This window comes from Camelina sativa, chromosome 6 (assembly GCF_000633955.1).
Source record: "Camelina sativa cultivar DH55 chromosome 6, Cs, whole genome shotgun sequence".
In the NCBI taxonomy this organism is placed as follows: domain Eukaryota; kingdom Viridiplantae; phylum Streptophyta; class Magnoliopsida; order Brassicales; family Brassicaceae; genus Camelina; species Camelina sativa.
The window spans coordinates 10,413,988-10,428,716 of NC_025690.1; the positions used below are offsets into that span (position 1 = coordinate 10,413,988).

The 14,729-nt window shown below is 37.9% G+C and overlaps 3 protein-coding genes and 1 pseudogene across 3 annotated transcripts; 3 read left to right on the top strand and 1 right to left on the bottom strand.

Moving 5' to 3' along the window:
* On the top strand, nucleotides 1,991-4,079 carry LOC104790810 (protein NRT1/ PTR FAMILY 2.5-like). The gene is made up of 4 exons (XM_010516593.1): nucleotides 1,991-2,151; nucleotides 2,244-2,461; nucleotides 2,540-3,081; nucleotides 3,151-4,079. The coding sequence occupies exons 1-4, from the start codon at nucleotides 2,058-2,060 to the stop codon at nucleotides 3,956-3,958; spliced, it is 1,662 nt and encodes a 553-aa protein (XP_010514895.1). The 5' UTR covers nucleotides 1,991-2,057; the 3' UTR covers nucleotides 3,959-4,079.
* Nucleotides 4,665-6,643, top strand: LOC104698888 (annotated as a pseudogene).
* On the top strand, nucleotides 7,159-7,724 carry LOC109133401. Its single transcript, XM_019246485.1, has one exon. It carries the CDS (start codon nucleotides 7,265-7,267, stop codon nucleotides 7,484-7,486), a length of 222 nt encoding a protein of 73 aa, XP_019102030.1. The 5' UTR covers nucleotides 7,159-7,264; the 3' UTR covers nucleotides 7,487-7,724.
* On the bottom strand, nucleotides 13,417-14,019 carry LOC104698889 (glutathione S-transferase T3-like). Its single transcript, XM_010414271.1, has one exon. The coding sequence runs from the start codon at nucleotides 14,017-14,019 to the stop codon at nucleotides 13,417-13,419; it is 603 nt and encodes a 200-aa protein (XP_010412573.1).

The following is a 14,729-nucleotide window of genomic DNA, read 5'->3' on the forward strand; positions in this document are numbered from 1 at the left end:
GAAGAGTTCGCCCTAGCCGTCAACAAGCTTCAGTTCTCCGTTTGCCCTCTCCGGTGGTCGGCGCTCCTCGCCGCTGCCGTGAGAGGGTACCTTAGTCTCTCTTTTTCTGTTGTTGTTTAGTTCCTTGCTTCCTTTAACTCTTGGATTTCGGTGGAGATTGACTTCACTTTGGTTGAGACGGCAGATCTTCGCGGCGGGGCTTGCGAGTTTCGTCGTCGGCCAGCTTCTCCTGAGAGAGTTGTTTCTTGGGTCTCCTAGATCTATTTTTTGGAAGATTCGACAGAGTTTTGAGTTTCATGGTGATTCCCAAAATTTGCTCTCGAATTTATGGTTGTGGTCTTGCTTGTTTCTTTAGCTCGATAAGCCAACCATCTGATATCTTCTTCACCGTTGTCTAGAGCTAAATGGAACTGTTTTAGTTTGTTTCAATTTCTTGGATTAGTCGTTTAAGTAGATGTTTGGCTTTGGACTGGGGAATCGTTTGGCTTGCTTCGAGTCTCAATTTGGGTTTGTGGAGGCGGTTGGAAGTGTCATTTTGCAGAGATTTTGCTAGCAATTCCGGATCAGGTAGATCCACGGTATGACTCGAAGAATAAGGTATCTTCTTTGCTAGGTCCTTCCCTGTGTTCTTTCGTTCATGTGTTGTTCGATTGGAAGTCGTCAGTGTTGTGTGGTTGTGTTTGCGTTACCCGCCCAGCCTTTACCTTCCTATCACCCTTGTTTATATCGTCCTTCCTTTGATTCCCACAAGGCTTGTTTCCCTCTCTAAGCTTAGGCTCCGTTTTGTTTGAAGAAATGCTAGTCTCCTTTGTCTGCAGTTGGTCCTTCTCATGGTTGTGGTTGATAGCTGTCTCGGTTAGACTTCCCTCCTTGTCTTGCTTTGCAAATCTGTTTAGATTTGATTGCGTTTTGAAGGCTTCTATCTAGACGTTATGGGACGCTGTAGTCGTCGTCGTCGTATCCAGAAACGTTCGAGTCTTGTTTGCTGGGTTATGAAGTTCTTGGTTTTTGCTTCGAGAGATTGGCTCTCATATTGATAGGAGGTGGTGGTTGTTATTTTTGGATTGGCCTCGGGCATCCTTGGTAAAACTCAGCTTCAAGAGCTTCAGAAGAAGAAACATTGCGGTTTGGGACTAGTTTATTTCCTCAAGGTTCATCCTAGTTTGCCTTTGTCTTTAGCTCTTGGGTTCATCCTCTTTCCAAAGTTAAATTTTCCTTTGCTTTGTTGTTTGTTTTCTGTGTTGGTTTCTCTTATGCTTCTGGGAATTTGTACTCGTCCGCCGGCTTTGTTTCTCTTGTTTGAACATTAGACTTCGGGGAAATCTTGTGTTTCGCCGGTTTAAGTTGTATGTCACAATGTATTCCACCTAGTTATATATATATATAAAAAAAACGACCTAGACAACTAATAGATGCAAACAGTATACGACGGCGTTGGTAGCATGGTCTTGTGATATGTTTGAGAACCAAATATCTTGGAATGAAAATAGAGTTTAGTATGCGAGATAACGTGGTCAGATTTTTTTATATATATTTGCTGATACATGAGTTTTCTTTGTTAATTTATATATCATACACAAGTCACTAACGATCTTGACTATATATATTTTTTTTTATAACGATTATTCAAACTTTCATTTCTGTTTATAGTTTTGAAAGATTAAAGGACAGTACTGTTTAGGATTTGGTCAAATACTTTTATAGTTGTTTATTACATTCACCAACTTGTCATTTTGCAAACAATAACAGTAGATGGACTGTCAGAATCTGATTACGACTTTTCGTGACAATTTAGTTTTTTTATAAATAGAGAGAATAGGTTTGTATTATTATAGTTGTTATATTATCAAATGCAATGATACAACTTATATAATCAAAAAACATAATTAAAGAGATTACATAGAATAATATAATTAATGTATATTAGAGTAATATATTGGATTTGAGTAATCATAGGTGATATGATGATACTCTTTCCTTAATACTTTTATCTAACTCCATTATTACAACACACAAACACAAGTCAACGTGTACCTCCTGCTTTCTTGTTCTCTGCCATGGCTGATTCAAACTCTGGTGACACAGAAGCTCATCGCTCTAGCGATCCAAATGGAAAGCGTGGTGGCTGGATCACTTTACCGTTCATACTCGGTTTGTTTTATTTTTTGATTTTTTTTTTAAATTGTTTTTGGTACCAAAACATAGAAATATGTTGATGATTGTGAGGTTTTTATGTGGTGCAGTTACACTATTAGGCATGTCCATAACTTCTTTTGGATGGATAATGAACTTGATCGTCTTCTTGATTGAGGAATTCAACATCAAGAACATCGCCGCTGCTCAGATTTCAAATGTTGTCAGTGGAGTTGTCAACATGTTGCCTGTTGTTGCAGCCATCTTAGCCGATTCCTTTTTCGGGAACGTTCCCATTATCGCGGCTTCCACTTTCATGTCTCTGATCGTAAGTCTAACACGCTCACTAGTTCTCTTCCGTTTTCTGAAATACAAAAAGCTTACAAGTTTTGAAACATGTTTTCAGGGAACCTCTCTCTTGACCTTGATCTCATCTTTGGACTACTTGAGACCTAGACCGTGTGAAACAGACTCAATCCTATGCCAATCGCCATCAAAACCACAACTCGGGGTCTTGTATTTAGCCTTAGCTCTAGTGATCATTGGATCAGCTGGGACGCGGTTCACCTTGGCATCCGCGGGTGCAAACCAATATACGAAACCTAAAGAACAAGCAAGCTTCTTCAACTGGTTCTTCGTTGCACTATATACCGGAGCTATTACTGGCACAGCAGCAATTGTATATACACAAGACAACGTTAGCTGGAAACTTGGATTCGGTCTCTGTGCTGTTGCTAATTTGATCAGTTTCATCGTTTTCATCGCCGGGAAGAGATTCTACAAGAGTGACAAACCTTTGGGAAGTCCCTATACAAGTCTGATCCGAGTTTTAGTCGCTGCTACATTGAAAAGAAAGGCTGTGATTACCTCCAAAGAAGAAGACTATCATCACTCTGATCTTGAAAAAGAGTCCAAGACTTCTGCTTCAATCCCATCCGACAGCTTCAGGTGAAGACTAAAACATTTGTACGATTCTTGAAAGTTAAACAAGGACTAAAAAGAACTTTACATGTGCAGGTTCTTGAACCGTGGAGCATTGAAGAACGATGAAGCATCAGTTAGTAACAAGTGGAGGTTATGTTCTGTTCAAGAAGTAGAGGATTTCAAAATCGTTCTCCGACTTCTCCCTCTCTGGGCAGCAGAAATGTTCCTCGCCACTCCCGTAGGGGTGCAAATGAGCATGACGGTCCTCCAAGCTTTGGTCATGGACCGTGAACTTAGCCCCCACTTCAAAGTCTCTGCTGGTTCTCTACAAGTCATAGTATTCTTATCTGGATGTGTCTTTATCATGCTCAACAACTGGACTATCTATCCCCTGTACAAGAAGCTAATCCGTAAGCGGCTCACACCGCTTCAACAAGTTGGTATAGGCCATGTTTTCACCATCCTAAGCATGGCGGTATCAGCTCTTGTGGAAGCAAAGAGGCTGAAAACAGTTGATGATAATGGCCATCCAATGTCAGTGCTATGGCTGGTTCCTGCTCTCGTGCTAGTTGGAATAGGCGAGGCTTTTCATTTTCCAGCGAACGTTGCAGTGTTCTATGGAGAATTCCCTGAGTCTTTGAAGAACACAGCGACTTCATTGACCTCGGTGGTGATTGGAATCTCTTTTTATTTGAGCACAGCTCTTATTGATGTGATCCAAAGAACCACCCCGTGGTTACCAGATGACATTAACCATGGAAGAGTTGATAATGTTTATTGGGTCTTAGTTATAGGAGGAGTCTTAAACTTTGGTTATTTTCTTGTCTGCTCTTGGGTTTACAAATACAGAAACCTTAAGAATGATGATCAGAAACGAGATCTTAAAGATGTTACAACCTAATTAAGGAAGCCACATAATGTTCTGCAAACTCATTATTGTTTGTCGTTTGTGCTTCCATTTACCAATTTACAACTGTGTTTTCTTTTCTGTACATGAAACTTCTAAAATCTATATTGGTATGCACTAGACTTAATTATATTGACCGTTACTTTGAAATTAATTTTGATATTCGTATTTTTAAGTTTACATTATAGTGGTCGAGGTTTAAACCTAGGTTCAATCAGAAGCCAGAAGAGAATGCTTCGATGGTATACTTGTGCAGTCAAAATACATCTAAAACCTTAATGTTCTTTCCAGCTGTTTCACCTGAAAAAATCATGAAGAAATTAATAAAATTCATGAAGTTTAGTATCAAAGAACAATAAGGTTTGTGTTGATATTTATGCAATATAATGGAGAAATCATAAAGTTCTTTTCTTTCCTCATTCAGTCTCAAGATTCTATTGTAGATTATGTGAATTGACAACATGATTTCTTAGAACGTGTTTTTATGTTTGTTTATAACTAGTGGATGAAATTGGTGAAGATTAATGCATGTGACTATCGAGTGATCTGGTCAAGTCTTTTTAATATTCACTAGCTGTTAGAAACTGATTTTCATGGATAAACAAAAGACCAATGACACATTTTTTTTGGTTGAAAGACCAATGACACATTATTTCATCAAAGTCATTTCTCAGCTTTCACACAGTTACTCTGCTCTATCATGGCTGGTTCAGTTTCTGGTGATTGCAACCGCGGTGGCTGGAGCACATTTCCGTTCATGATAGGTTAGTTTTGTGTTTTGGGGTTTTTTTTTTCTTTCTTTTCGGTCTATGTGAGATTTAGATACTACATATAGAGGGTTAGCACAGAGTGTTTTGTTTTTCTATGTTGCTAAAAATTATCTTCAAATGTTGATTATTGTGGGGTTCTATGATGAGGTGCAGCTACGTTATTAGGCATTTCAGTGACTTCTTATGGATGGGTACTGAACTTAATCGTCTTCTTGATCGAGGAATTCAACTTCAAGAACATTGCTGCTGCTCAGATTTCAAATATTGTCAATGGATGTCTCAGTATGTACGTTGCCTGCTGTTACAGCCATTGTAGCTGATTCTTTCTTTGGAAACATTCCAGTTATCACGACCTCTGCTTTCATTTCTCTTCTTGTAAGTCCAAGACTCAATTCTGTTTCATCAGTTCTCTTTCATGTTCTTATACACAAAAACTCACAAGTTTTGAATATTGAGTTACGTTTGTTTAATAGGGCATCGTTCTGTTGACTCTAATCGCATTTTTCGACAACTTGAGACCCCAGCTGTGTGAAACAGGTTCATTCCTATGTCAATCGCCAACAACACTCCAGTTTGGGATCTTGTATGCAGCCTTAGCTCTAGTGACCATTGGAACTGCTGGGACACGGGTGGCTTTGGCATCTGCGGGTGCAAACCAATATGAGAAACCTAAAGACAAAGGAAGCTTCTTCAACTGGTACTTCCTCACGGTAAATACAGGCGCGATTATTAGCGCTACAGCAATTGTATACACACAGGAGAATGCTAGCTGGGAACTCGGGTTTGGTCTCTGCGCAGCTGCTAATTTGATCAGTTTCATTGTTTTCATCTCCAGGAAGAGATTTTACAAGCATGACAAACCAATGGGAAGTCCCTTCACAAGCCTTATCCGCGTCTTAGTCGCTGCTATACTGAAAATAAAGGTTGTGACTTCTTCCAAAGAAGAATATTATGACAATGGGAAGTCAGAAAAGATTCCAAGGCTTCTGTTGGAATGCCCTCCAAGAGCTTCAGGTGAATATAAAAAGCTTGTGCATGTTTTCTTGAAAGTTAAAACCTGAACTGAAAGAGCTTTATATATATGTGCAGGTTCTTGAACCGTGCAGCATAAAAGACTGAACAGAACTTAAATCAAGAAGACGGTTTGGGTCATAACATATGGAGGCTATGTTCTGTTGAGGAAGTAGAAGATTTTAAATATGTTCTCCGAGTTGTCCCTCTATGGTTAGCCATCCTATTCGTTGGAACTTCCATTGGTGTTCAAGCAAGTATGACGGTCCTCCAAGCTCTGGTAACGGACCGAGAACTTGGCTCTAAATTCAAAGTCCCGGCTGGATCTCTACAAGTCATAGTACTCATCTCTTCATGCGTCTTTCTTGTGCTCAACAACTTGACTATCTATCCCATGTACCAGAGGATCACCCATAAGAAGCTAACACCGCTTCAACAAGTAGGTATAGGTCAAGTTTTCAACATCTTGAGCATGGCAATCTCCGCCATAGTTGAAGCAAAAAGGCTGAAAGCAGTTGAAAATAAGCATCCCATGTCAGTTTTATGGCTATTCCCTCCTCTCGTGATAGTCGGAATTGGCGATGCCTTCCATTATATGGCGAATGTTGCAATATTCTATAGAGAGTTCCCTGAGTCTATGAGGAACACAGCAACCTCCGTAACCTCGGTGGCATTTGGAATCTCATTCTACTTAAGTACAGCTCTAATTGACTTGATACAGAGGACCACTGCATGGTTACCAGACGACATAAACCACGGGAGAGTGGACAACGTGTACTGGGTTTTGGTTCTTGGAGGCGTTCTGAACTTTGGCTATTTCCTTATCTGTTCTTGGTGTTTCACATTTAGAAATTTCCAAGATGATAAGAGACAAGACCCTAAAGATGTTACAACCTAAGACACAACATGTTTTTGTTTCAGTTTTCTCTACCATATATTCAAGATTGATATCTTATTTGCTCCTAACTCTAGCGTTTGAGCATCAAGGTTATATAGACTATAGTATCAGATAAGTATTTGCTCCCTTTTTTTTTTTAATTCCATACTGCAAAAGTGAATAATTTATATAATTACATATTTAAGTTTCTATTTATCAATGTTTATTGTGAGTTAAAAAAACCTTATCTACTAAAAATAGGGTCCAAAACAAGATTCCTTATTTTCTACTTTAGAACCACCTAGTCAGCGACAATGAACGAGTGTACGTAGTAGCGCGTTCACTCATGTCTCCATTGTCATAATAAAACCTTCATTACCTTTCTAGATCAGACATATTAACGAAATTAATTACGTAATTTATCTTCGATTTACCAAATCAACCCTAGGTAGCTTGCTCCGCAAGTGAAAGAATTGGTCTTGAGAAGAACTGGTCTGTGTGACTTGTGGGCCTATTTAATTAAAGCCTTGCTCTTATGTTAAATCATATCCAAATCGGCTTCTCTGCTTCACTCTTTTAATTTATTTTCTACTTCATTTTTTTCCCTCACACAGATCTTTGATACTATTACGAGTTACGGTCATGGAGTTTCCATCTCCGTCCCGTTCAAGAAGGGAGGAACGAACCGTTCCTCCAAAGAGAGGTCGAATCAAGACCATGATCGTTCGTGATCTAGTCAGATCAGCAGCAACCTCGATCACGCCTCCTCCTCCGAAAGGTCGAATCAAGATCATGATTGCTCGAGATCTAGTCGGATCATCGACACAGAACAACTACGGTGGAGACGGCAATAGAGAAGGCTAGTTAAGTAGCCACTTCAATTGCAAAGCTGGCCCTTCCCCTGAGAAGATTGATCTGATCTTCAAAATTCATATCCTGTGTAAAAAATGTAATATAATTGTTGGCTTTTGTTTGCTATGTTTATAGATGTAATCTTTTGGGGGTAAATTAAAGGAAATTTACTAAAGAGTTTGGGGATGATACTTTTGTATCTTTGTAAAATACAAATGTAAAATATAGTATTGTCTCTTATTATGTTTTTTATTTATTTATTTATTTTGGATGTACTGTTCATATGAAACGCATAAATATATACTTAATTTTGAAATTATGAAAGCTACAAAACTAATAAATCATTCTTCTGAGGCTACAGATTAATATAACCCTAAATATATCTATCCTTGTTTTGATGTAGTGGAAAAAATGAAAATAAAAATAAAAAACAATTTATTCGTGTAGATGTTTGTATCTAATTGGTCTAATTTTTTTATATAAAAAACAATTTATTTTCTTTCTTTTTTTTCTCTTTCTTCTCTCTTATCTCTTCGCGATTCTCTCGAAAACGGAGAGATTTTTTGGCTTCACTCGCAAAATTCTCATCTTTGATCTTGTTGATTAACCAATCTCCAATCAAATTACTGATCAAATAATCTTCAGTCGAAGGTGTTGATTGAGAAATCAAACCAACAAATCAGAGATTCTGATCAATCGACGAGAGATTTGAGAGTCTTCTCCACCAAAGTCGATGGTTAACCAATCTCCATCTGATGGTAATTTCATGTTTCAATTTGTATGAATTATTGTTTAGTCTTGTGAATAAATTGTCTATTGTGTATATATATACATATATAAAAGATTTGGTCAATTTAGGAGTTTTTATCGGTTTGGGAGGAGAATAGATTTGTGTCTTTGATCTATAGATCTTTGACTTGAGGAATTAGGTATATTGAAGAACTGACGAAAAGGAATGAGATGAAGGTGGAGGAGAGATCGGTTGATGATAACGGAGATAAGGCGATATTGGTTAGCAGAGAAAACGTGATTGTGTTGACTACAAAGAGGGCACTGCTTGATGTTAGTGCTCGTGCCTTGTTCTATCCTACTCTGGTTTACAACGTTGTTAGGAATAAGCTCGAGACTGTGTTTTGCTGGTGGGATCTTGTCAATGAGGTATAACTTGTATTGATTTTTGAGCTGGTTTATGTTGGGATCATTTCCGATTGTTTTGTTTCGTCTCTTGTTTAAAGTATGTTATATGGATTTGATTATGCTAATACTTGTCTCTATTAATCTTGTTTCTATAGTTTATATTACTGGGAGCTGTTCCATTCCCATCTGATGTTCCGCAGCTGAAAGAGCTTGGTGTCTGTGGAGTGATCACACTGAATGAGCCATATGAAACTTTGGTGTTCTGAAGGCTGCAGGTCGGCCACATAGATGATGATCCTCCGATCATGTATGTCCTCCGATCATGTTATATAATCATCCTTCTCTCTCGGGGTTGGGGTGATAGGCATTTTGTTGTATATGCAAGAGATATGGACGACTGGAGAGAGCAAAGGAATAAAACCAATGCTACTAGGGAGACTGGCTTTTTTAGCTGGAAAACTTTTGCAGAAATTGGATGTAATCAAGATATGATGAAGGCCTTAAATGAACATAATTTTGATCGCCCGACACACATTCAGGTTCAAACTTTATTTTCCTTCTTGATAAATGTAACAACCCATCCCGTGGACCCCACTAGCTCCCACTAGTTTGCCCCCATAGGCCCCAAGATGGTCTTGCAGGGCATCGATCCTAACCCCTCACCGTGGAAAGGAACTACTCATCCAAATCCACTAGTAGGTTATTGGTGCGCCAGACATTCCTCGAACCCTGGTCCCCACCCTTTAACAACCTTCTCACAAGACAAGTTGTCACCAATTGAAAAGGAATGTGAACAAAACATTAACTGTGGAGGAGCAAGCGAAGGCTTTCATTGAGTTTCAGATGTTAAAGCTGCAGAGGATGTATGAGTTAAAGCAAAGTGATTTTTCTTTGAAAGAGAAGAATTTTGCGTTGAAAGAGAAGCATAGTAAGCATATCATGCTTGAGAGTCTAGTTGCCAAAACAGAGCCACTTAGTGAAAACGATATGGCTTTAAAGGACAAGCTCATTTCTGACATGTTGTCAAAATAATTAGTTTGAGAGTTTACGTTATATAGTTTATGTAATCGGTTGAATGTTTTGTTTCTATGAGTGAAAGTAATCACTTATATGTAATTGGTTGAATGAGTTTGTTTCTATGTTGGTTGTAATAACTTTTCTGTAATTGGTTGAATGTTTTATATAATCAGTTGAATGTTTTATGCAATGAGTTTCTCTTGCATGTTTTGTGTTCATGATTGAATCTGAGTTTGCATTGAGTTAGATGTTTTTTTAAATATTTTTGTATTTCAGATGCCACAAGAGAAGTTGTAGATTCTGGTTACAGGCTGAGTTTGTGAGCTAAAGAGAAGTTTGCGGCTAATTCAGATGCCTCAAGAGAAGAGTTAATATTCTGGTTGCGGCTGATTCAGATTCCAAAGATCATCATCAATGAGATTTTAAAAACCTCAACTTTGCTCTGTTCTTGCTTCAGGGGTTTATTGTTGGTTGTGACATAAGAACTTGTAGGTTCTATGGAGTTTGGTTGCATATTCAGTTCATAGAGATGTGTAGAGGAGCAAAATGTTTTGTTTTTTTTTCTTGTACCCTTTACCACAAATAAGAAAAGCAATTACCCTTTGGAGTTTTTTTTTTCTTGTAATCATTTGTTTTTGTGTACACTTTACCACACATTTTGAGCAAGTACAGCTCTCTATTTTTGTTTTTTGTGCTATTTACCACATATTTTTACCAAATACAACTTTCTATTTTTGTTTTTTTTTTTTTACCTTTCACCACAAATTTATAGCAAGTACAATTCTATTTGTATTCTTGTAAACTCACCATATATTTTTACACCACATTTTTTTTTGCAATCTTTCTATACCACACGTTTGTAAATGCTTTTACACCACAAAACGTTCTATATAAGTCACACATTTTCATACAATAATTATCACAATCAATTTCCAATATTCTCACAAATCAAGCACTCTCCTTATTTTTTTTTCTTATCTCTAAACAAATGACATCTTCTTCCCGAAATAATTTTGATGATATGCTAAATGATTGTTTTGATCAACTAAGCAATCAAATTAGCAATCAGATTAGCGATAAAATTAGCAATCAAGTCTTTGAAAATCTTACTGTTTAGCATGGTACTCGTCAAAAAGCACCAATTTCAAAGAAAAAGAGAGCATTCATTGAACGACGGCGTGAAGAAGGACACACTCTCTTGTGGAACGGTTATTTTAGTGAAGAAGAACACACCTCCGCAGCATTTTTGTCGTCGTTTTAGAATGAACAAGCCATTGTTCATGCGTATTACTGATCGACTCTCCAATGAAATTCCATTCTTTCAACAAAAAAGAGATGCTACCGGAAGATTCGGTGTCTTTGCAATACAGAAGTGTACAACAGCAGTTCGTATGATGACATATGGTTGTGCAGATGATGTAATTGATGCATACCTCCGGCTTGCTAAAACAACTACGATTCAATGCTTGGAAACTTTTGTTGAAGAAGTCATAAATTTATTTGGAGATGAGTATCTAAGGAAACCCACACCAGAGGATCTTCAACGTTTACTCGATATTGGAGAGCTACGAGGATTTTTCGGGATGATAAAAAGCATCGATTGTCTTCATTGGGAGTGAAAGAATTGCCTGACCGCATGGAAAGGTCAATACACACGTCGATCTGGAAAACCAACCATCGTTTTAGAGGCTATAGCATCACAAGATCTGTGGATATGGCACGCATTTTTTGGACCTACAGGACATTAAACGATATCAATGTTCTTGATCGCTTTCCAGTTTTTGATGATATATTACAAGGTCATGCTCCAAAAGTGAATTACATTGTCAACAGCCGTGAGTATAATTTGGCTTACTATCTCACCGATGGTATTTATCCGAAATGGGCTACTTTTATCCAATTTATCTGAAAAGAAGCTTTTGGAGTTTGTGGAAGTGGAATAGATTGGATAAAAGTAGCCCATTTTGGATAAATACCATCCGTGAGATAGTAAGACAAATTATACTCATGTCCGTTGACATTGTATTTAACTTTTGGAGCTCGACCGTGCAAAATATCATCAAAAACTGGAGATCGCTCAAGAATATTGATATCGTTTAATGTACCTCGAGGTCCAAAGAAAGCATGCCAGATCCAGAGATCTTGTGAAACTACAACCTCTATAACGATTGTTGGCTTGCCAGATCCATGAGTATATTGACCTTTCCATGCGGTGGGACAATTCTTCCACTCACAATGCATACAATCGATGCTTCTTATCATCCCGGGAAATCCGCGTAATTCGCCAATGTCGAGTAGTCGTTGAAGATCTGCTGGTGTGAGTCTTCTCAAGTACTCATCTCCAAATAAATTTATGACTGCTTCAACAAAATGGTCCAAGCATGAGAGCACGGTGGTTTCAGCATGTCGGAGGTATTCGTCAACTGCATCAGCTGCATAACCATATGCCATCATACAAATTGCTGCTTTCCACTTTTGTAATGCAGATAAACCCAACCTTCCAGTAGCATCTCTTCTTTGTTGAAAGAATGGAATTTCAGTTGTGTGTCGATCAACAATACGAATGAACAATGGCTTGTTCATTCTAAAACGGTGTTAGAAAATTCGGGGAGGGTATATTGCATCTTCACTGAAATAATCGTTCCAACAAGTGGGCAAGGCCGATTTCACGATTTCTTTCAATGTAAGATCGCTTTTTATTTGGTTTGGGTGGTTGTTGATGTTGAACCGGTGGAGTGAGAAGATTTTGCCACACTTGATTGGTAACTTGATCGCATACTTGATTAAAACATTCATCAATTGTGTCATCAAAAGTATTTTGGGAAAAAGATGCCATTTTTGAGAGAAAAATAAAAGGAGTTGTGGTAATGGAAATAAAGAAAAGGAGTTGTGTTGTTTAAAATTTAGAGAAGGAGTTGTGTTGTTGATTCTTCACAGAAAATGCTTGTGATACATATTTTTTGCTAGCTTTGGTCATTATATAGAAAAATGTTGTGGTATAGAAGAACTTGAAATTTGAGGTACACAAACATTGGAAATAATATGTGGTATAAAAGGATAAGAAAAACATCTGGTAGAAGTACAAAAATACAAAAGTACTTGTAAAAATATGTGGTCAAAGTACAAGGAAAACAAAAGTGTAAAAGTACTTCTACAAATATGTGGTAGAAGTACAATGTGGTAGTAGTATTGATGAGAGCTTTGGTATGACCGACCCTCTTCACAGGTCTGAGAGAAGGTTGTCTTTATTGATAGTACAACTTTTGGCTTCACGAACCTCTTCTTGGAGATGAGTACAGCTTCTTGTTCGACCTGTAAACACAAATATATTAACAAATGCTAAACCTCGGCTCATACACTTACCGAAACTGATTAATAAAACACAACTGCAACAACACCAAATAAATGAACAAGAAACCGATTAATAAAACACAATTGCAACAACACCAAATAGATTAACAAGAAACCGATTAATAAAACAGAACTGCAACAACACCAAATAATTTAACAAGAAGCCGATTAATAAAACACAACACTTCATATATATCATACTTGAAACCGAACACAAGAAAGCATCCATATCATACAACCGAATACATAAAACACAACAAAATGAAACCTAGTTAATAAAACACAACTGATGACATTCAAACTGATGACATGATGTCATCAGTTAGCTTTTCCTTAAGAGCTTTTTCCGTTTCAATAAGTGAATCTTTTTTAGCAATTAGATTCTCAAGCATCACATGCTTAATATGCTCCTTTTTCAAAGTGAACTCCTTCTCTTTCTAAGCGATATCCTTTTGATTCATCTCATACATCCTCTCAACACGCTCCATCTGAAACTCCAAGAAAGCTTTCCCATCTGCCTCCACATCCAGTTTAGTGTTAGAGCTTTTTTTTGCCTTCCCCTTTACAGCCTTAACACCAGGAGGACGGGGCATTGGTTCATCCTCGACATCAATCACCAGTTGTGCATCCTGTGCAGACCCATCCCCACACACCCTTCCCCTTTTCACTCCATTCTCTTTAGTAGATGTGGACGCACACCATTTATGATCATATCTTAGCTCTCGCCAAGAATGCTCCAAGGTAAACTTCTGTTTGTGATCATTGAAGAATATATGGTCTGCTAGCTTCATCACATCATCTTCAATCTTGCCAATACAGTTCTCCCTTGTCGCAGCCTCATAACATACAACGAACTTGCACACCATCTCACTTATCTTCCCCCACCTCTGCTTACAATAACTAGCCTCTCTCTTTGGCCGACCTGCACCATTCGGACAAGTTGCAAAGTAATCTGCAATCCTTCTCCAAAAGTCTCCACATCTTTGCTCATTTGAAGTAACGGTATCCTTGCTGGTGATTAGCAAAGCGCTGACAAGCATCACATCATCTGTAAGTAACCATGTATACCTTGATCTGCGGTTTTCTTGTGGTGATGCAGCTTCAGATGGAGCGTCAGAACATGGACTCTCATAAGGAGTGTATTCGAGGTTGCGGGTTTCTTGTTGACTTTGTAACAGATTCAAGTAGGCAGAGGAGTGACGTTATGGATTCATGGAGTCGTCTGAATCCATATCCTACTTTGTTTGTGTGTGTTAAAAGGAGAATGAAGAGATTGATATAGGGTTATGTAGTGTGTTTTGTGTTTTTACTATGAAGAGGAAGTCTTTTTATTTATAAGGTTTAGGTTTAATTTAATTTTTAAACTTGTTGGTTTCTATTTTGAAATTTAAGTGTTTACCTAAACTACAACAACCACAAATTAAACATCTTCACAACCAACTAACACAAAGCATCAAACAATAAGTCTGATGTAGACCTCCCCAATCAAGTACTAACCGTATTTATCACAACACACAAACAAAAGCATAACATCAATGAATGACTCTAATCTTACCTCAACTAACACCAAATAAATGAAGAAAGAAGAGGATGATAAATTACCTTCCTTCATAGCCGAACAGGTAGCAGACTCTATACTCATCAGTCCATCAATCCAAGTTTGTCCATCTAACCTCAAAAGAAAAGAGAGACGTAGATCACAATCATGCCCAATTTCAAAAAGTACAATGAATCATTCATGGTCAAAATA